At 40.1% G+C, this 20,937-nt stretch overlaps 1 protein-coding gene across 6 annotated transcripts in view; it reads right to left on the bottom strand.

Annotated features, from left to right (window-relative positions):
• Positions 1-20,937, bottom strand: part of GRIA2 (glutamate ionotropic receptor AMPA type subunit 2) — a 97,518-nt gene that overhangs the window by 21,467 nt on the left and 55,114 nt on the right. For all 6 annotated transcript variants that reach the window (XR_004593957.3, XM_034432864.3, XM_034432863.3 and 3 more), the window contains exons 4-6: positions 16,998-17,194; positions 15,056-15,109; positions 7,799-7,960 (exon numbers count right to left, since the gene is read on the bottom strand). Coding sequence is in view for 5 of the 6 variants with exons in the window: in XM_034432864.3 (XP_034288755.1) it covers positions 7,799-7,960; positions 15,056-15,109; positions 16,998-17,194 (413 nt within the window). In the remaining variant the exon portion in view is untranslated. The remainder of the gene's footprint in view (positions 1-7,798; positions 7,961-15,055; positions 15,110-16,997; positions 17,195-20,937) is intronic.

The raw sequence follows: 20,937 nt of genomic DNA, 5'->3' as shown, positions 1-20,937 counted from the left end.
ATTGTAAATTTAAAGCAGAGTAAAGAAGGAGGGAATAAAGTGGGCATAGGGAGGAAGTGGGGTATTATCTACTCCATTAGCCAGCTCCAAAGTACCACACCCCCATTGAGGCCCCAGGCTAATTGGCATAGTCATTCTTCAAAGCATTTTGGAAGGTCAAAAGAGCGGGTGTGGATCTCACCTCAATGGGCATAATGTTCCAGAGGGAGGAAGACACTTTTGTTGGACACGCCAGATGAAATTCCTTAGCTGAAATTCCACAGCATACCCTTTCACCATCACCATCAGAGTGAGTTGATTTCGCAGATAGCCTGGATCCATACCAAGAAGGGATTTAAAGGTGATAACCAACACCTTGAATTGGACCCAGAAGCAAACTGGCAGCCAGTGCAGTTCGTGGAACAGCAGTGTAACAGGGGCTCCAAGAACTGCAATACAATTGTGTTTTGCACCAGCTGAAGCTTCCAGTTATTCTTCAAGGATAGCCCATGTAGAGCATATTGCAGTAATTCAAGTAGTCCAAGGAAGAGATGACAAGGGCTTCAGTTACTGAGTGAAGGGATTCCTGAGCCAGGAAAGGGCACAACTGGCACACAACACAAAGTTTTTGCAAAAGCTCTCCTAGCCGCGACTGCCACCTTCTTTCAAGCAGGAATCACAATTCTAAGAGAAACTCCAGACTGGACATCAGGTTAGTGTAATCCCATCCTAAACTAAATATATTAAAGAAGTCCTAGAGCCAGAAGCTCCATGCACCCAAAGCCACTAGCTTTACCAGAATTCAGCCAAAGTCTCTTGTCTCTCATTCAGACCCCCACAGCCTCCAAGCGCACAAATTACAGTGAATTAGTTCATCTGCTGTGATTTCTGTATGGTTTGCATCACAACATTGGCATAAAGTCAACATGTGGAAAGAGGAAGGCAAGACTTTCAAAAAAACTGGGAAAAGTGTAAAACTGGGTGAATCTTTGGTTTTGAGCTGCAGATTAACTATTACTGGAGTGACATGGGTAACCTATGAAATGGTCCAGTAAATTTGAGATCTATTTCCTTACATAGTCACAGAAAGGGGGAATAGTAGGTAGAAACTAGATGTGATTTCCAACAGTGATGTAAGGCCTTCCTAGACATGGAAGGTAGCAGAAAAATAGTAGGAGGCTGGAGCCTAATCTTAATGGTTCTGAACAGTTGTGGGTTGCTCCCGGTTTGGTCCGGTTCTATAGAACCGGTAGTAAAACTGACAGAAGGCTCCGCCCACCCGCCACATCATCATGGGTGATCTGCACATGTGCAGAAGCTTCTGTGCATGTGCAGAAGTGCATGCGCTCCCACTGCAAACCAGTAGTAAAGGTAAGTGGAACCGACCCCTGGTCCTGAAGAAGTTATTGGTTTGCTTGGAGCTCCTATAGGTATCAGGATATTTGTTGGATTTAGAGGACCAAGAAATTCCTAAGAAAAAATTTGAATGTTCACTTTGTGAGAGAAGGGTTATACATTTGGTTGGAATTCTGCCAAATATATCTGGAAAGGAAGTAGGGTTTCAGCACCAAACTGCTACTACTACTACTACTACTACTATTGTGGTATGGTCTACTGAGGCATCATTGAAAAAAGCCCTATCCAAATGGTGGCAGGTTGAACTCTCCCCTGCTGAACTCTCTGTTTTATAATATGGGTTAACTGACCATCTGGGTATTTATATGTAGATACTAGAGCACAATTTTGGTTAAATGGTCTGAAGCAGGAATACAAAGACACTTTTTCTGCTTTTATAGAATAGGAGAAGAAAATCAGCTGTTAAACTCCCGGGCTGAAAATTGTCAGAAATTATCCAGGCACTCAGCACAGCAATATAAGAATCTTTATTACATACTATAGTGAAGTCACTTAAAGCAGTCAATTGCCTTCTGTCAATATGAGGATAGATACTTGACAAGGAGATAATTTCTTTTTTTACCCATTGAAAATTAAATCTGACATTTTCCCCATTATTTTTTATTAATGGACATCTTGCCTTGCAATTTTCAGGCACGGTACCAATTAGTTGTTGAATAATTTCTGCCTTGAGAAGTTCTAGTTTCTAATATAATTGCCCCCAAATACAATACATAACAGAATCAAACTTGGAATATGCATTCAAAGCTTTAAGGTGATTTTCTTACAAGAAGGGATGTACATAACTGAAGCATATAAAGAGAACTCTTGGTCACTAGTTTTATGAGATGGAAATTTGGATTCAGAAATACCTTCAAATTGTATATTAGCTATATCTGGAGAATGCAATCCATTCAGAACAGGGAATCTATCATGATTCCCTGTTATTCCAGAGATATCCCTGATATCTCTGGAATAAGGAGTATACACAGTGAACATCTCTTACTATCACCCCAATCCTCATTCATTTTATCTGGATTCGTTTTCAATATATTTATGCTGTATTCAATCCATTCAGAGTGCCACATCATAGATTTGCATGTCATCAGAATACTGAAATATAAATTTGAGAATATTTTTGCATGCAGATGATTTTGTATTGCTGGATAAGAATTTGCAGTGAATGTTAGGTTGCATGATGCAATGAGGGGCATGGATCTAAAAATTAAACTTTTTAAAACAAAAATAATTATGGAAAGATAATGGTATGAATGATCGCAAGCTATACTGTATGTAAATAATGGAAACTAAAGCAAGAAGATTTGTATACCCTGGAAAATACTTAGTAAAGATCAGAAAATGGATGGATACATTTTAAATCATGCAAATATAGTATAATTTCACCACCAGTTCGCTGAAAATGTGAGCGTGACAGGTTCTGGAAAACCGGTAGCGGAAATTTTGAGCAGTTCGGAGAACCGGTAGTGGAAATTTTGAGTAGTTCAGAGAACTGGCAAATACCACCTCTTGCTGGCCCCCGAGTGGGGCAGGAAAGGAGATTTTGCAATATCCTTCCCCTGAGTGGGGTGGGAATGAAGATTTTGTAGTATCCTTCCCCTGCCACGCCCATGAAGCCATGCCCACCAAGCCACACCACGCCCACCAAGCCATGCCTACAGAACCAGTAGTAAAAAAATTTGGATTTCACCACTGGTTTGCATGTAAAGAGAGTTACAGAGCATGGTTCTGCAACAAAGTATTTAAATTTCATTTTCTTTTGTTTTATCTTTCTTTTTAACTGCTTTTGTTTATTATTTATTATTTTCCATTGCTCTCATATTTTTAGAACAAATATTTATTTTGCTAATATTTATTGAACAGCAGTCACAAGCTCAATTTCCTTCAGATATGTCCTATGATGTCACTTGGATCTACTACATTTATTTTAGGAATTTTCTCATAAACATGAACTTAGGTTCTATTTCTTTCCAGAAAAGCCATCAAAACTGCAATTATTATGGAATAGGATGGATATGTTGAGAACCATTTCTCCCCATCTGCTTTCTTCTCTTGATAATATATTAATCGATCATATAGGGAATATAAACCAAAATTCTCCAAATTTAATCAGTTGTTGAAATGATTTAGCACTGCCTATTCGGAGCTAGTCAGTAACTAAATTATGTCAGAGCACACCACTGAGAGAGACAATTTCTCCTGCTGTTACTTTGATCATTTATACATGTGCTGAATAATGGCTGACTTGGGGCAAATATAAAATAGTTTATGAGGCACACGTCATATAATACTAATTACAATTTAGTTGGATTTTTCTATGTCTCTGACCTTTAGACAAAGATAAACATTAAGACAATATTTTTATCCTTATATAATAAAGGACTAAAAAGGAAGATGGAACCAGAAGCCAGAATTAAAAGTAGGCAGGGCCATACTTCCCTCACTTACACACACAGAGAGCGGTGGGGAGGGGGAGAGATGGGGACAGACAGAGAGAGAACAACAGATATTGCTTTTTAAAATCTGTCCAATAAATAAGGTTCAAAGAAATTGCTGAAGACCAGTTATTTTTCTTGCTATAACCATGAATTTGATGGGTCTTTATCTAAGTGACTGTTACTATTATTGTGATATATGGTCCTGACAGAAATAAGCATATCTAGAGAACCCATCCCCAAACTGGAGTCTTCAGGCTATGTTGGGCCTACATGTTCCATTCAAAAAGACCAATGGTTGAAGAAAGCAGTTCTTGATTATCTAGAGAATGGTTTTTTTTTTCCAAACTGGGTTGCATGTGAACTGGAATGGACTCCATGAGAATCTTAAGCACAAGAGTCCTGGTGACTCAGCAGACTAAAAGCATTGTGATTAACACCAGCTGTCTGCAATTACTGTAAGTTCGAATCTCACCAGGCTCAAAGGTTGACTCAGCCTTCCATCCTTTCTAAGGTAGGTAAAATGAGGACCCAGTTTGTGGGGGCAATAAGCTGACTTTGTATAAATATACAAAAGTATGAAGGCTATTGCTTAACGCATTGTAAGCCGCCCTGAGTCTCCGGAGAAGGGCGGCATATAAATCAAATTTTAAAAAAAGGATCCTCTTGAATACACTGGTCTCAAATGTACGCTTAATCTTCACATCCACTCCCTGCCATAAAGCCAGCTCTTCCCCTCTTCATCTGAAAGGGATCTGTGCAGGAGGTACAGGCAGCCCTTCTGTCATCACAACTCAAATCTTCCTTCTTCTTGCATGAAATGTATATACATTCTGGCTGAGGTGTTCTCTTTTGCCCACTTAGACTTAGAATAACTTTATTGACACTTTAAATATATACTAATTGGCATACATTAAAATGAAATTTCTTTGCATACAGCTCTCAAAGAGTCACCATCTCCAATATACACTACATAAACATGCCAAATAAATAAATAAATAAATAAATAAATAAATAAATAAATAAATAAATAAATAAATAAATAAGCATATACCCACATATATTATATGACACAGAGAAACTCTATTTCGGATGTATACATGTACATGGCGAGAAAATCCTGCGAGTTTACCAGACGGATGGCATAGGGAAGAAAGCTGTTACAGAATCTGGTAGTTCTGCTAGAAATACTTTGGGAGCAACAGAAACAGACCGTGAAGTGGGTGTGTGAGAAATGTAGCAATGCTTTGAGCTCTAAGCACATAGCGCTTATAAGCAGTATCCTGAATGAAAGGAACAGAGCTTCCTATAATTTTCTCTCTGTATGGACCTTCTATCTGAGGCACTGCTACCACCAAACCAAACAATGATGCAATTTGTTAAAATGCTCTCAACTGTGCCTCTGTAAAAAGCGGCCAGGACAGAAGGAGAAAGATCTGATCTGATGCAGGAAATGCAGATACTGGTTTGCACACTTCACTAAGGATGACGTGTGAAGAGACCAATTCAGATTGTTAGTTATCTCTACCCCAGATATTAATACTGTTGATCACCTCTACAGCTGCATCCTTGATACTGAGTAGAGTACGACTATACCATATCTTTCTAAAATCTACAATGAACTCTTGTTTTAATAACATTTAGAACCAAGTTACTTTTATTGCACCAGTCCACCAGAGTCATCACTTCTTCCTTATAAGCTATAAGCATCTTCATTGTCGTCCCGGATAAGAACCACCAATGCTGTATAATTCACATACTTCACAAGATAGTTTGTTCTTACAGCCTTTGGAAGGCACTTCTCCAAATCATGCAGTTTGGAAAGGGACCTTTCCAATGATAACAAGAATGGTCCGCTTGCAGGATGGTGTGAGGTAGCCTCAGTAGGAAGAACATGCCTCTTATCAGCTTGGTGTATCTGCAACTGCAGAAAAAGGCAAAGATACTGGGCCTAGTGGGATAAGGAAAGGGCTGAAGCCTCCTGGGCATGGTAGTGTAGGGAAAGGTTGAGGTCTCCTGGGCATAGTGGAGAGAGTATCCAGTCCTCCTACATGTGGTGGGACTACAAGTGGACCTTCTCCTCAGTGTTAACGAACTACGTGATTGCTTAAAGACTGCAACTGGAAGTGCCAAGATTGTTGTCATTGACTAAAGTGGTCGTGTAATCATCTCACTCAACGATCATTCTCAACAACTGAGATACCAGTCCTAATTTTGTTCATTTGTTGAGGACTACATATACTTGTGGCTCCTTTCTCCCATCTCTAAGAATTAACATATACTTGGCAGAGCATTTGATAGCAATCAAGTCAAGTAAATAAGTTTATTGTTATAGCCATTTGTCATAACAGATAGCATACCATAAAATAATAAAATAAAATAAAAACAGTACAACACTAAAATTATAAAGTAATTATAATTATTATAAAATTATAAAAAGTCAGAAGTATTATGTATAAAAAAGTTAACACAAGATTAAACCAAAACTACAGCTGCATTTTTCCTCCTAGATCATCCAATTTCTCTCTCCAGAAAAAGGTGCAAACCCCTCTTTTAAGGACTTATAAGCTTTTCTAACAGAGCAGCAATCTGTAAATCTGTTTTCATTAATACTGTAAAAGAGATGGCAGCCATTTTTTTTTTTTTTTTTTTTGCTTTATCTCTCATTTTCCAAAACGCTTATGGCTGGAATATAAGGAAACGATAGCCCTGAAGAAAGTCACAGTCTATATTTCATGTCTTTAAGTCTATAACAGCTGGCACAACTATTTGAAACAGTTATAAAATGTATGTTTAGTTTAATTTTTACAAGATACATAACTTCAGACTTCTGAAGCCTTATTATATTATATCTGTCTATTTAATTAGACTTGTACAATAACTTCTATAAGTAAGAGAGTCTCCCATTGATGCCAAAATAAAAATTACGAGAATTATATTCAGGCTGTAGTTTCTTGGAGCCATATGCATTTTTTTAAAAAAATGTCCATATAGTAAAATACCACCACCTGTTTCTAAACTAGTAACAAAGTGACATAGCAGACTGGCAGTGATATGAATTATAGTAGTACTACCATGAAAATATACAGAATACATACAGCATATATACAGTCCAAAACAACATCTGGATAAAACTGACTACCCATTTTATCATTGTGATGCCACAAATCAAAGCAACTTTTTTATTTTGCTTTCTATTCATTCTTTTAACCACATTTTGCCATTCTTTAATTAAATTACAAATCTGTAAATTCTCTTAGAACTTTTTTTTCTTTCCCAGCTTTCTAGAGCTAAGCATGAATTAGCAAATTTAGAATCAATCACCTATTTGGGAAGAAATGCATTTATTTCAAAAACTAATGAACCTATTCCACTATTAGCAGGAAAGATAATTTGTCTGTGATTATTGTTTTCTATGTTATTATTTTTATTTTGCAGAACTTTATTTTGTACAACAAAACTTGTTGTAGAAAACTATTTTTATATTTCAAATATGCCAACTTAATATTACACACATTCGGAGATAATTTAAGACCAATGCAAAATAATATTATTAGATGTTCTAAGATAGCAGTCCCCAACACCCAAGCTGCAGCCCACTGTCGGTCTGTGGCCCCTTAGAAATGGGCCATGGGAGAGATGAGTCAGTGCGTGTGCATGAAGCTCTAGTCGCACAAATGGCGGGCAAGTGCATGTGCATGAAGCTTCATTTGCACAGACAGCGCTTCAGCTCACATGCGAAGCTCCACTCGTGCAAGCGTAAGACGCTTGCGCTTGTGCATCAAACTCCACTCTCGCAAGTGGAGGCTGCGGGCCCTTACGTTTGCACAGGAAGCTCCATTGACATGAATGGAGATTTGCGTGCTAGTGCCCTAGGCTTGCACGAATGGTTGCCAAGCTAGAAAGATTGGATTTGTAAGTAAATAACCATCAGTAAACACTTTTCCAGATATAAAAGAAAAATCATCTACCTTAATCGTGCTAGTGTGAGCTCCAGGATATTCTTTTTCTTCCAGGGTTGACCAGCGCTGTATAAATTTTGACACCAAAGGATCATCATAGTCCACTATTTGAAATCCTGACACATTAGCTCCTCCAAATTGTATTTTTGATAAATCTCCATCAGTAAATCCCTGGGTATGGAAAATATACATTTCAGTTGCACAATGGTTTAGTATTTTATCTGTTTTTATGGATATTTTGCACTTGTATGTGGTCCAGAATCCATAGGCCTTGGATATTTAAATTGAATAAACAGAGAATACAAATATGAATTATAAAGAAACTTCTGTCATGCACTTTCATCGGAGCTTCTACAATCTATCAGCTAGAAAGACTTTTTTAAGCCTGTATTTTGATGTAGAACTTTCAAGTGATGTAGACCGAATACAGGGGATGCTCAATTTATGATCACAATTGGGATCGTAAATCCCATTGCTGAGCAATGTTGCCATTAAATGAGTCACATCTGATTTTGTGGCCTTTTTTGCTGTGGTCATTAAGAGAATCCAGCTTCCCCCATTGACTTTGCTTGACAGAAGCTTGTCAGAAGGTCACAAATGGAGGTTATGTAACCCTAGGACACAGCAACCAATATAAATATGTGCTGGTTGCCAAGCATTCAAACTTTAATCATGTGACCTTGGGGGCACTGCAACAGTCATAAATCACCATTGTAATTTTGAATAATCATAAAAAAATGGTCTTATATTGACAACCACCTGTACTCTAAAATTTCAGATCCTGGAATTTAAACCCTAGCTTTTCCATAGGCTTTGTGTACACACACTCACTCTCACACACACACACATATTTGTATATCGGTGTATTGTATATGAATTAATTTTACTTCTTCCTTGTAGATGAGAGTACTCTCATGTTTTTAAATACTTTTCTCAGCTTATATACTTTACAGTGTCATTATATTATGTGTGTTAGTTTGGACAGCTTCAAAAGTAAGTCTTTACAGGAGGAGAACAAAGAGAGGACAAATGACAAGAGAGCATTATGATGCAAACTCATGTACTTATTTATTATTTATTTATTAATTTAATTTGTATACCGCCCTTCTCCCAGAAGGGACTCAGGGCGGTGAACAGCCAAAATTAAAAAAAACATACAAATGCAAAAGTTAAGATAATTAAAAGAATTAAATCACTGGCTACCCAATTTAAACCCCCAAATCCATAAAATTTAAAATCCCAATTAAAAACCATTTAGGCTAGGCCGGCTTGATGAAATAAAAACGTCTTCAGGGCTTTACGGAAGGTCCGGAGGTCCGGGATCAATCGTATTCCAGGAGGCAGCTCATTCCACAGGGCGGCTGCCCCCACAGAGAAGGGTCGCCCCCTGGGGGCCCCCAGCTGACATTGCCTGACCGACGGCACCCCGAGGAGGCCCTCTCTGTGAGAGCGTATTGGCCGGTGGGAGGTTATCGGTAGCAGCAGGCGGTCTCGCAAATACCATGGCCCTAAGCCATGGAGCGCTTTAAAGATGAGAACCAACACCTTAAAGCGCACCCGGAAGACCACCGGGAGCCAATGCAGCTTGCGCAGGAGAGGTGTTACGTGGGAGCGCCACGTCGCTCCCATAATCACCCGCGCGGCCGCATTCTGCACCAGCTGGAGCCTCCAGGTGCTCCTCAGTGGGAGCCCCATGTAGAGAGCGTTACAGTAGTCCAGGCTTGACGTAACCAAGGCATGAGTGACTGTGCACAAGGAGTCCTGATCCAGAAAGGGGTGCAACTGGCATATCAGGCGAACCTGATAAAAAGCCCCCCTGGCCACGGCCGTCATATGCTCTTCTAAAGACAGCCATGTGTCCAGGAGAACGCCCAAGTTGCGAGCCCCCTCTGTGGGGGTCAGTGACTCGCCCCCAATAGCCAACGATGGCACCAGCTGGCTATACCGGGACGCCGGCATCCACAGCCACTCGGTCTTGGAAGGGTTGAGCCGAAGCCTGTTCCTCCCCATCCAGACCCGCACGGCCTCCAGACACTGGGACATCACTTCGAGGGCATCATTGGGGTGGTCTGGGGTGGAAATGTACAGCTGAGTGTCATCAGCATACAGATGGCATTGCACCCCAAAACCACGGATGATCTCACCCAGCGGCTTCACATAAATGTTGAACAGGAGCGGCGAGAGGACCGACCCTTGCGGCACCCCGCAAGCAAGGTACCTCGAGGTCGACCTCTGCCCCCCTGCCAACACAGACTGCGACCGGTCAGAGAGATAGGAGGAGAACCACCGCAGCACGGTGCCTCCCACCCCCTATCCCTCCAGCCGGCGCAGCATGATACCATGGTCGATGGTATCAAAAGCCGCTGAGAGGTCTAATAGGACCAGAACAGAGAAACAACCCCTGTCCCGGGCCCTCCAGAGATCATCCACCAATGCGACCAATGCCGTCTCCGTGCTGTACCCAGGCCTGAAGCTGGACTGGCACGGATCTAGATAGACGGTTTCATCCAGGAACTGTGGGAGCTGTCGCGCAACCACACTCTCCACAACCTTCGCAACAAAGCGAAGGTTGGAGACCGGATAGTAGTTTGCCAAAAGGCCGGGTCCAGAGAAGGCTTCTTGAGGAGGGGCCTCACCACCGCCTCTTTCAAGGCGGGAGGCAAGAAACCCTCTCTCAGAGAAGCATTTATAATCCTCTGGAGCCAGCCTCGTGTTACCTCCCGGGTGGCCAGTACCAGCCAGGAGGGGCACGGGTCCAATAAACATGTGGTTGCGTTTAACCTCCCCAGGATCCTGTCCACGTCCTCAGGAGTCACAGGGTCGAACTCATCCCAGGTAACATTCTCAAGACCAGCCTCAGTCACCCCGCCAGGATCTACCCAGTCAGAGTCCAAGCCTTCCTGAATCTGAGCGATTTTATCGTGCAGATACTGTGCAAAATCCTCAGCCTGCCCTTGCAAGGGGTCTTTCTGCGCTCCCTGATGTAGGAGGGAGCGAGTCACCCTAAACAAGGCGGCTGGGCGGTTATCTGCCGATGCAATAAGAGCGGAAAAGTGGTTACGCTTTGCCGCTTTTATCGTCACTAGATAGGTCTTAATATGAGACCTAACTAGTGTTCGGTCGGATTCGGAGCGACTAGCCCTCCAACCACTCTCTAGGCGTCTTTTCCGGCGCTTCATCTCCCTCAGCTCCTCGGAAAACCAAGGGGCCGGGCAGGTTCGGCGTCGGGTCAGAGGCCGCAAAGGCACGACTCGGTCCAGAGCACCGGCGGCCGTCCTATCCCAGGCAGCCACCAGATCTTCAGCCTAGTCATGAGCCAGAGTTTCAGGAACTGGCCCAAGCTCCCTCTGGAACCTATCAGGATCCATCAGGCGCCTGGGGCGGAACCACCTGGTCAGTTCCGCCTCCCTGCAGTGGGGTGCAGCGGTCAAAAGGTCCAGTCTCAGGAGAGAATGGTCCGACCATGACAGGGGTTCAGTAACTATATCCCCTATATCCAGACCACTCAGCCACTGACCAGAGATAAAAACCAAGTCCAGAGTGTGTCCTCCCATGTGAGTGGGGCCATGAATTAATTGTGTCAGGTCCATGGCTGTCATGGAAGCCATAAACTCCTGAGCCATCCCAGACGCCTCACTGGTAGACGGCAGGTTGAAATCCCCCATGATCAAAAGTCTGGGGGTGTCAACCGCCACCCCGGCAATAACGTTGAGAAGCTCGGGCAGGGCCGCTGTCACGTGGCAGGGAGCCAGGTATGCGATCAGCAGGCCCACCTGCATCCCATGGCCCCACTTCACCAGGAGAGACTCACATCCGGCTATCTGAAGTACAGTGGCCTCCCTCGGATCAAGACCTTCCTTTATAACGACTGCCACTCCCCCACCCCTGCCCTGGGCCCTTGGCTGATGGAATGCGCGGAAACCTGGTGGGCACATCTCTACGAGGGGGACCCCCCCTCTTGGCCCAGCCAGGTCTCTGTAATACCTGCCAGGTCCGCACCCCCCTCCTGTATTAGCTCACAAATGAGGGGGGCCTTATTAACCACGGACCTGGCGTTGCACAGCATCAGTCTAAGGCCTGGGCTCTGAGACTCTGGACAGCCGGGGAGACGAGAAGAGTCATGGGGGCCGAGGCATGCCACCGCTTGGAGATAGCGGGTGCATGCCCCCACCACCTGATGTGGCCCCCTACTCCCGCCATATCTGCCCCTCCCAACCACGGTACTGATAGAATTGCCCTCCACCCTATCCACACTGAGCTCCTCCACACCCCGCTCCCCGCCTTCCGTTCCATGCCCCTGTAACAAGCCTGACCTATGCCCCTCCCTCCCCACCCCCTGCCCTAAGCCCCTTAAAAGATTACAAAAAGACAATTTTAAAAAACCCCACAACCCCCTCTTTGCGGCATGCCACCTCTCGGGGTTCCAAAGCCCGTCATCGAGGTAGGCCCTCGATAGAGTGGAGGGTCAAGCCTGCGAGAGGGGGGAGTCTCGCAGACCAAGAAGCTCCGCTGCGGAATACATCTTGACCACAGAGGATGGGAGCAACCATATCCTAGGGGTCCATATAGAAGGTCCAGGGGAGAGACATGGAGTGGGAGTCTCAAGAGCATTTTCAACAAGACCAGGTCCACTGTCCCCTCACAACAGAGGACGAAGTCAGGTTCCAAGTCGACCACAGTCCAAGGGGGGGGATAGACCCAACCACCCTCTCACGGTGGTCCGATCAACCAGTCGACCCCCTCTTGTGGTGAGATGGCAGCGATGAACCAATGCAGACAGCACAGCATCCGGGGCTCAGGTCCAAAAACCTCCCTCTCACGGCGGTTGGTCCGATGGTCAGGTCACTTAAATGTGATGTCACAATGCAGGCATGAAAGGAATTTGCATTGTCACATCATGATGCTACATAGAAGCTTTAACACAGCATGGACACAACTAATTGCACCTATCAATTGTCAACAAGCAAACAAAGGAAGGAAATGAGAATGCACACAGTATCGAGGCATCTTACTCTTGAGTCATGTAGAGAAAATGTATGCCAAAATAATAGAAATGAGATTAAGACCAGTTATAGAACCACAACTAGCAGAAGAGCAGGTGGGGTTTAGAAGAAATAGAAACTGCACAGATGCAATTTTTGTGCTTAAGCAAATATTAGAAAAAAATATGGAATGCAATAAGAATCTCTTTGTCATATTTGTAGATTGAGAGAAATCATTTGATATAGTTGATAGGAAATTGTTATAAGAAACATTAATCCCATACAGAATACGTGAACATCTTATTAGAGTATGCAAAAGCTTATTAGTGATTGCAGAAGTGTAGTCAGAACAAACCAAGGAACATCGGAACATCTGGAGTAAAACAGGGATGTGTACTATCATCACTATTATTTATCACCTACATTGACAGCATAAGCGAAGAAGCCAAATGCAAGAATGGAAATAATATCCACAATATTTGCAGATGATCAGGTAAGTACAGCTAAGAAACCGCAATAACATCTTATAGTCATGAACCAAGAATGCCCGACAAATAATATGAAAATCAGAAAAAAAAAAAGTAATGGCAATTGGAAGAAAAAAAGCATACCCTAAATAGAGTGATAGAAGGAACATGCATTAAACAAGTAACAAAGTTCAAATATCTAGAAGCATCATTCACCAAAGATGGTAAAAGGGATGAAGATATTAACATATGATGCAGTAAGGCAAACCAAGTATTAGGGCAGCTTGCTCCACTCCTACAACATAAAGGCAGTACTGATCAACACAAAGAAGCATCTATACAAAGCAAACTCATCTCCACCCTATGTTACCAGTGCCAAACATGGACACTTACAATAAAACATAAACAAAAGTTAGTCACCATGGAAATGAGATGTTTGAAGAAAGCAGCTGGAGTGACCAGAAGAAATAAAATCAGAAATGAGACCATAAGAGAAAGAATTGGTATAGAACCAATATTAAATTACATGCAAACAGCAAATAAAGTAGTTTACCTATCTGAAGAGGTATTTGTGGGATTTCATACCATACAAGCACATACAAAAAGAGGAGAAGGTCAAAGAGCGCAATCCAAACCAGAGGAAGATGGAGAGACAACATCAAAGACATACTACAACAACATCAATTAACAATGGTTGAGGCTGCCAGAAAAGCAACTCGACATTTGAAGGAGTAAAAAAGGAATTAGAGAAAAAGACATTACAATGTACATGGTGTAATTTTGACAGTCACTATGGTTAGGAATGGACTTCTTAAAGTCTGTTAAAAGAGATTTGGATGCTTGGTGACCACTCTACATATATGACAGTTACAACGTCTTCTGGCCACCATTTATAACCTTCCCATCTGACTTCCAACAAGCAAAGTCAATGGGGAGGGGAGCAGGAAGGCTGCAAGTTGTAGTCACTTGATGTCTCACTTAACAACCATGATGATTCACTTGCAGCAAAAAGGTAATAAAATAAGGATCAGTCATGTGATGCTTCATTTAGCAATCGCACCACTTAATAATGAATTGACAAAGTTCTTATTTTATCATAAGTCAACAACTATCTGTATCAAAAATATGGTGCCATTTGTTGCCTTGGCTTATTAGCCATAATTTGAATTAATCATGGTTAATAAAGCATGCTTACTATTTAAATAAATGGTTTTGCTCTATTGTTTTTATCAGAAGACAAAACAGAAAAAGGAAAATAATGACTCTATTGATCAAATTTCTTAAAACTGTTTCAATGCTATTTTCTTTCATGTATACCATAATTTAAAATTTTACATAGAAATTTTATTTAATTTGAAATAATGTTTTCTACAATTATTCACAGAGTATTCATATTATCAACACATTTTATCCTACAGTTGGGAATATTAACAACAATTCATAGAACGGCTAAATACACACACACACACACACCACTTTGCAGACAACACTTAATGTGTATATGTCATATTTGAGGCCAACAAAAAATTGATTTCTTCCCGCTTTCTCATATATGGTAATCATACGGAGGTTACTAACAATGTGGGGCTACAGAGAATGGCAGCTAAGCATAGTTATATAATCAAAGGTAATTAGAGCAAAAAAAGCTGATGATTTTAGACGATAACGCAAGAACCAAGAATAAATACTTCCAATATTCTCTGAGTTTTTTCAGAGAACTACAGACCTTTAATTAAATATTGTATACACAACCATGCATAAAATATACTTTAACGTTGGAAATATTACATGTTCAAGCAAATATTAAATTAACTTACCAAATTTGCAATGATGTAGTGATATCCTTTTACATGTTTACCAATTGTAATAACCTAGAAGTGAACCAAATAAAAGGTACAGATACAATAAAACATATTTCATAAATGACAATAACTGCATGATTATGTTCAAAAAAATAACCGACAATACACCTTGCTTTATGTGGATGAATTCATTGTAGATTAAAATATGGATTTTATTTTTAATTGTTATGAAAATGGCTTTCAGTCCAGAAACTCTAAAATACTTCATTTTTATATTCATTTTCACGCTCAAAGCTGGCCAACAATAAACTAGCATGTTCCATTCTCCTCCCACTGAGCAAGAAGACAGCAATATTCTTGACAAATATATCTTGTCTTTTTATGTACACCGAAAGCGTATGCATCAAGACAAATTCCTTGTGCGTCCAATCACACTTCACCAATAAAGAATTCTATTCTATTCTATTCTATTCTATTCTATTCTATTCTATTCTATTCTATTCTATTCTATTCTATATTTTTGACCAGCAACAGAATTTTAGATCGCAAGTGGATCACCCAATTGCCTGTGTATGTAATGCCTTTAAGATTGTTTTAGTCGATGCTATTATGTGGTTTAATGTTTTAATTGTTTTTACAGAAGGTTTTTTTGCATACCATCCACTAGAGTTGGACAACTATAATAAATGTGAGTAAATAAAATAAAATAAAATCTGCCCCTTCCCCTGTGTTGAATGGTGAGATAACCTTTAAACCCCATGACTAGCTGAGATTACTACATAGAACTATGGAGGATGGCACAACTGTCTATTAGGTGACCAAGTAACTCTTCAACTTCTGATTGCTGGCCTAGCATATATAATGGTATTCAAATACAAGACATTGGACAATCATTTCTATATTCTATATATGTCTGAACATATTTATTTAATGGGCAACTAAAAACACAATGGAGCTAAAGTTATAGGTGTAGCTAGGAATCTATAGAACATTGGCATTTCACTTGGTATTGTCTATTGCTATCCAGAGTCCATTAGACTTGGGCAGCTGATAAATTTGAATAAATAAATGTGCACTTTGTGTGCAAACAAAATGCCATCCATTTTACTGTATTAGGTACATGCCAGATGCAAGTTCATTAATGCAACATTTTCATATGGTGTATCTGGAGTTGTTTTAATAGTTACATTTCTATTTCATGCAACAGAAATAACCTATTGTCTCATAGCAAATACAAATAGTTCTTGTTTAGCAACCGCAATTAGTTCCAGTGAAATTATTGCTAAATGTCCAAATCACTAAGTAAACTGAGAGAAAGAGGGAGGGAGGGAGGGAGGGAAGGACGGAGAGATATATGCTGTAAGGACCACTGGTTACTGCTCCCTCATTCAGATAAAATTCTCTCATGCAGCAACACCATTATTATGCTCACTCCAGCATGCGTTGTTCTCAGGTGCAGAAATATGGATGTAAGAGTGCTCACTGATTAGAAAATGATTTGTTTACTACCATGGACTACAGTTTATTACTATAGTATTTGCAGATAGTTTAGCAACTATCTAAGATAGTTGCTAAACAAGGATTACCTGTAACATTGACATTCCAAATAATAGTTTACTAATCAAGGCATATGTCCAAAGCCAGACGAATTAATCTGATCTCTAGAGAGAAAATCCTAGAAGTGTTTTCTCTCTCCAAGGTATTAATTAAAATGTAATAAATTATATAACAGTTTGCTGCCATTTACTTTATTTAATATTATATCATCACTCTAATAGTAGGACTGGTCTTGCAATGCAACAGCACAGTTAATATATACTGGTTCCCACATAAATAGAGAAATTATATCATAATCATAATTTGTTTGCCAATGCTACTAAATAAGCACATAATGGTGATTACTGGCAATAATTTCACAGTTACTTACATAGATATTGAAAAAGAAATAGTAGCAAACCTGATCTACAATGTCATTGACTTTATCCCGTTCACAGTCAAGAATTACTCGTCTTTCCTTTTTTATCTCCAAATCTTGAAATAATGAGCGATACGTTTCATCTTTTCTATCATTGTTAATATTCCCCACATTTATAGCAGTCACTTGCCATTTCTTTTCAGCTGCAGTGTCTAGTACAGCTTGTAATGTTGATAGTCCTAGTAATACAGAAAAAAAGTCAGTATTGATTTAAACTTACATAATCTGAAGTTTGTAAATATATTGGAATAACTCTTCAACCTATGCAAATTAGCATTATTATTTTTTAAAAAATGAAGTTATGGCCATTATTTGGAACTCTAATGATTTCTGTGCAAGGATGTAACAATCCCTTAACAACATCCATTTGTTTTCATTAGTGGTTCTTTTTGGAATAGATGTTATTTTGCGGGAAAATATTTCTGTGCTATTGGAAAGAGGAAATAATATGATAAATCAATAATTAAATGCTTTTGAATTGTTTGTTTTTCCTGTGTGTCGGGGATGCAAGAAATAAAGCTGCTTCTCTAATGGAGGCCAATGCTGCATGTACACTGTTATTTATCAGATTTGTATATAGCAATATTCAGAATAGATTCACACAGGACACTTAAAAAATACCAGAAAAACAATACAAATTAAAATGCTGATAGTCTTTATTATCAATATATAAATAAAATAGAATAAAATAATACCAGCAAAAAAACAAAACAATAATTGACAGAATCAGGAGAGGTTCAACCTAGAAATAAGGAGAAGTTTTCTGACAGTGAAAACAATCAATCAGTGGAACAGCTTGCCTTCAGAAGTTGTGGGAGCTTCACCACTGAAGGCTTTCAAGAAGAGGCTGGACTGCCATCTATCAGAAATGGTGTAGGGTCTCCTGCTTGGGCAAGGGGGTGGACTAGATGACCGACAAGGTCCCTTGCAACTCTGTTATTCTGATCCCAAATATCTTCTGGAAAAATGTTGTCTTAGCCTGTTTCTGGAAGGTAGCAAATGTGTGGATCTAACCAATCTTTGAGTGGAAGGTTGTTCCACAAAATAGACAACAAAACTAAGAAGCAGCACCTATGTGTCTTCTGCTCCCTTCATCTCACAAAAGTGGGGATCCAAAAAGAGACCCACCTAGGATTCTCTTATTGGAGAGTTGAGATTCCTATTGGAGAAGGTGGCCATCTAAGCATCAAGCCCTAAAAGGATTTTGGTAACCAGTCCAGGGCTTAGAACACAGGTTTAATGTGCTCTTAGTGACGAAAGCCCTCCCCCCCCCAAATATATGTTGCATTCTGCTTCTAGGCAGTTTTCAAGGGCAATCCCTTGTCTTATACAAATGAGCAATAGCTCATAAGATGTGGCACTAGCATTCCATGCAACAAATGCACAACTGAAATCCCTTCTGGCCACAGTTTCCATCTGCCCATTCAGCAGTAGCCATGAGTTCAAGAAAACTCCCAAATCATGGATCTGGACCCTTAAAGGTAGTGCCTTCCTTTTGAGAGATTTATTTGGTTCTGATAGAGAAATTCTAGAAACAAACAGAAAGTCCAACTTCAACTTCAGTTTCTTTCATCCCATGTAGATCCCAACATATTCAGAGAATCGAATGTGACTTCAACATTCCTAGATGGGCTGGAATGGCATTACAACTAGTCCTCAGCTTATGACCACAATTGAGCCCAACCTTTCTCTTGCTAAGTGAAATATTTGTTAAGTGAGTTTTGCCCCATTTTACGACTTTTCTTGCCACAGTTGTTAAGTGCTGTTAACACTTGTTAATTCGGGCTATAAGATCAAGACTCATTTGTCCTATTTCCCAGAGATGCCCTGGTTCACCTGATATGTTCAGCCTTTATTTCCTACTCCAGGACGCAGACCCCAATATAACTCTAAAGGTGGCAAAAAATTTTGCTACAGTCGTGGCTGGAAAAAAACAGGAAAAGAGACGGGTAAGCCCGACGGCAGAGGATCACCAGCACTGACAGTACAGATTGTATTTGAGGCAGTAGATGGTGTACTGTCCCATGATCTATCCATATTTGTAAAATATGCTCCCTTTCTTTGTCTATTTTAATTTGGTCTCTGACCGCAATAAAGCTTACTACTACTACTAACACTTGTTAATTCAGTAACATGTTAAGTGAATATGGCTCCCCTGTTGACTTTGTCAGAAGGTTGCAAAAAGGGATCATATGACCACAGGGCACTGCAACCGTCAAAAATATGAGCCAGCTGCCAAGTGGCTGAATTTTAATCATGTGACCATGGGGATGCTGGAATGGTTGTAAGTATGAAAAAGTCTTTTTTTTCTCCAATGTCTTTGTAACTTTGACTGGTCATTAAATGGTCATTAAATCATTAAATGAATAGTTGCATTCATGACCTGGAAGCTTCATGTAAATGTTAACAAGCAGGGTGGAGAGGACACACGACCACTAAGCAGACTTTTTCTCCCTCATTTCTACTGACTGCAATGGATACTGAGACAAGAACAGAACCACTAAAGAACAATGCCTCCAATTTCCAACTCTCAAATCCAAAAGGATATCATGGCTGATACTCTCAAAAGTCACCAAGAAATCTTATAGGGGTACGCTACTCCAATGCAGGCCCCTACAAAAATGGTCACTAGTTATCAGACAGAGTAGTTTGTATTATTATAATGCTCAGGATTAAATACTGACCATAAAAGGTCCAGATAATTCAATTCCTCTAGGTTGCTAACTCCCCACCAACTTCTCAACAACTTTCCCCAAAAGGAAAGGTTTGAGATCAAACAATAGTTGTCAAGAACTGCAAGGTTCAAAACAGCCTCTTTTGAAGGGAGCACGTCAAGTCTCTTCCAAGACCACAGGCAACACCCTCTCCTTCAAAGAGGCATTGATCACCTTCCATATCCAGCTAGTTATGCTTTTTCCACTTGTATCTCACCAGAGAACATATAGCAGAAATAATACTTGAAAGCACTCTAATCATACTATTCCTATAAAGACAAAATATCTAACATTTTAAAAGAAGGCTAATGAAAATCCAGTTTCAGAAACTGAAGCATTGGAAAGCCACTGACAGTATAGCGAGGGCAGAATATGGATTTTGTAACTTGTTAACTTAACATAGTTACTTTGTATTTTAATTTGACTTATTTTTGTCTTTTAAAATTTAATTTAATTTAATTTAATTAATTAAATTTATATGGCGCCCCTCTCCGAAGACTCAGGGCGGCTATGATAAAAATGATATTCAGGCTCATTACAGAATGTAGGAAAACTTTTATCCTATGATTGTATGGATTGATTAGATAGCTTTTAACATTCCTAAACTGAAAAGATAATTTGCGGAAGGATGTCTGGAGATTATCTGCTGATAAAGAAAAGTTTCTTAGTGTCAACAGGCATCTGGTTATCTAATTTCAAACAAGCTTTGTAGTTGATTTACTGTGCAAGAAGGGTTTACTCTTATCTTGATCAACCAACTTTCCTCTTTCATTTTTCTTTGTTGTGTTAACTATAAAAAGGAATGTAAGATGGATCTCAGGTGTCTCCTTTTCATAGGGAGATCCCACTTTTTCACTGTTTTTAAATTATCTTCCGACTACGTTGCTTATTTGGGAGGTAAATCGAGGCAGAACCTAGGGCCAGATTTGTCTATCAGTAATCAATAGAAAGCCAAATTGCTGGATGACCTAACTCAATTTATGATGGTTGCTATTTTGTTTTCGATTGCCATCTACATAATTACATAAAATTAACAGATTGATTTAGATTTTCTCTAGAATGCTGTACATTCTAGAGTTGCTCAGAACCACTTTTTGTTAGAAGGCAGCTTTAGAAAATTGATTAATAAATAAAATAAAATTTAGTACAAGCTCCTTCATGCTGTCACTGTACATCTTATTCTAGTATCCAGAGGATTACTTGACACT

The sequence above is a fragment of the Pantherophis guttatus genome, chromosome 8, assembly GCF_059756535.1.
Source record: "Pantherophis guttatus breed Tessera chromosome 8, ASM5975653v1, whole genome shotgun sequence".
NCBI classification, from domain to species: Eukaryota; Metazoa; Chordata; class Lepidosauria; order Squamata; family Colubridae; genus Pantherophis; species Pantherophis guttatus.
This window is presented reverse-complemented; position numbering and strand designations above follow the sequence as displayed.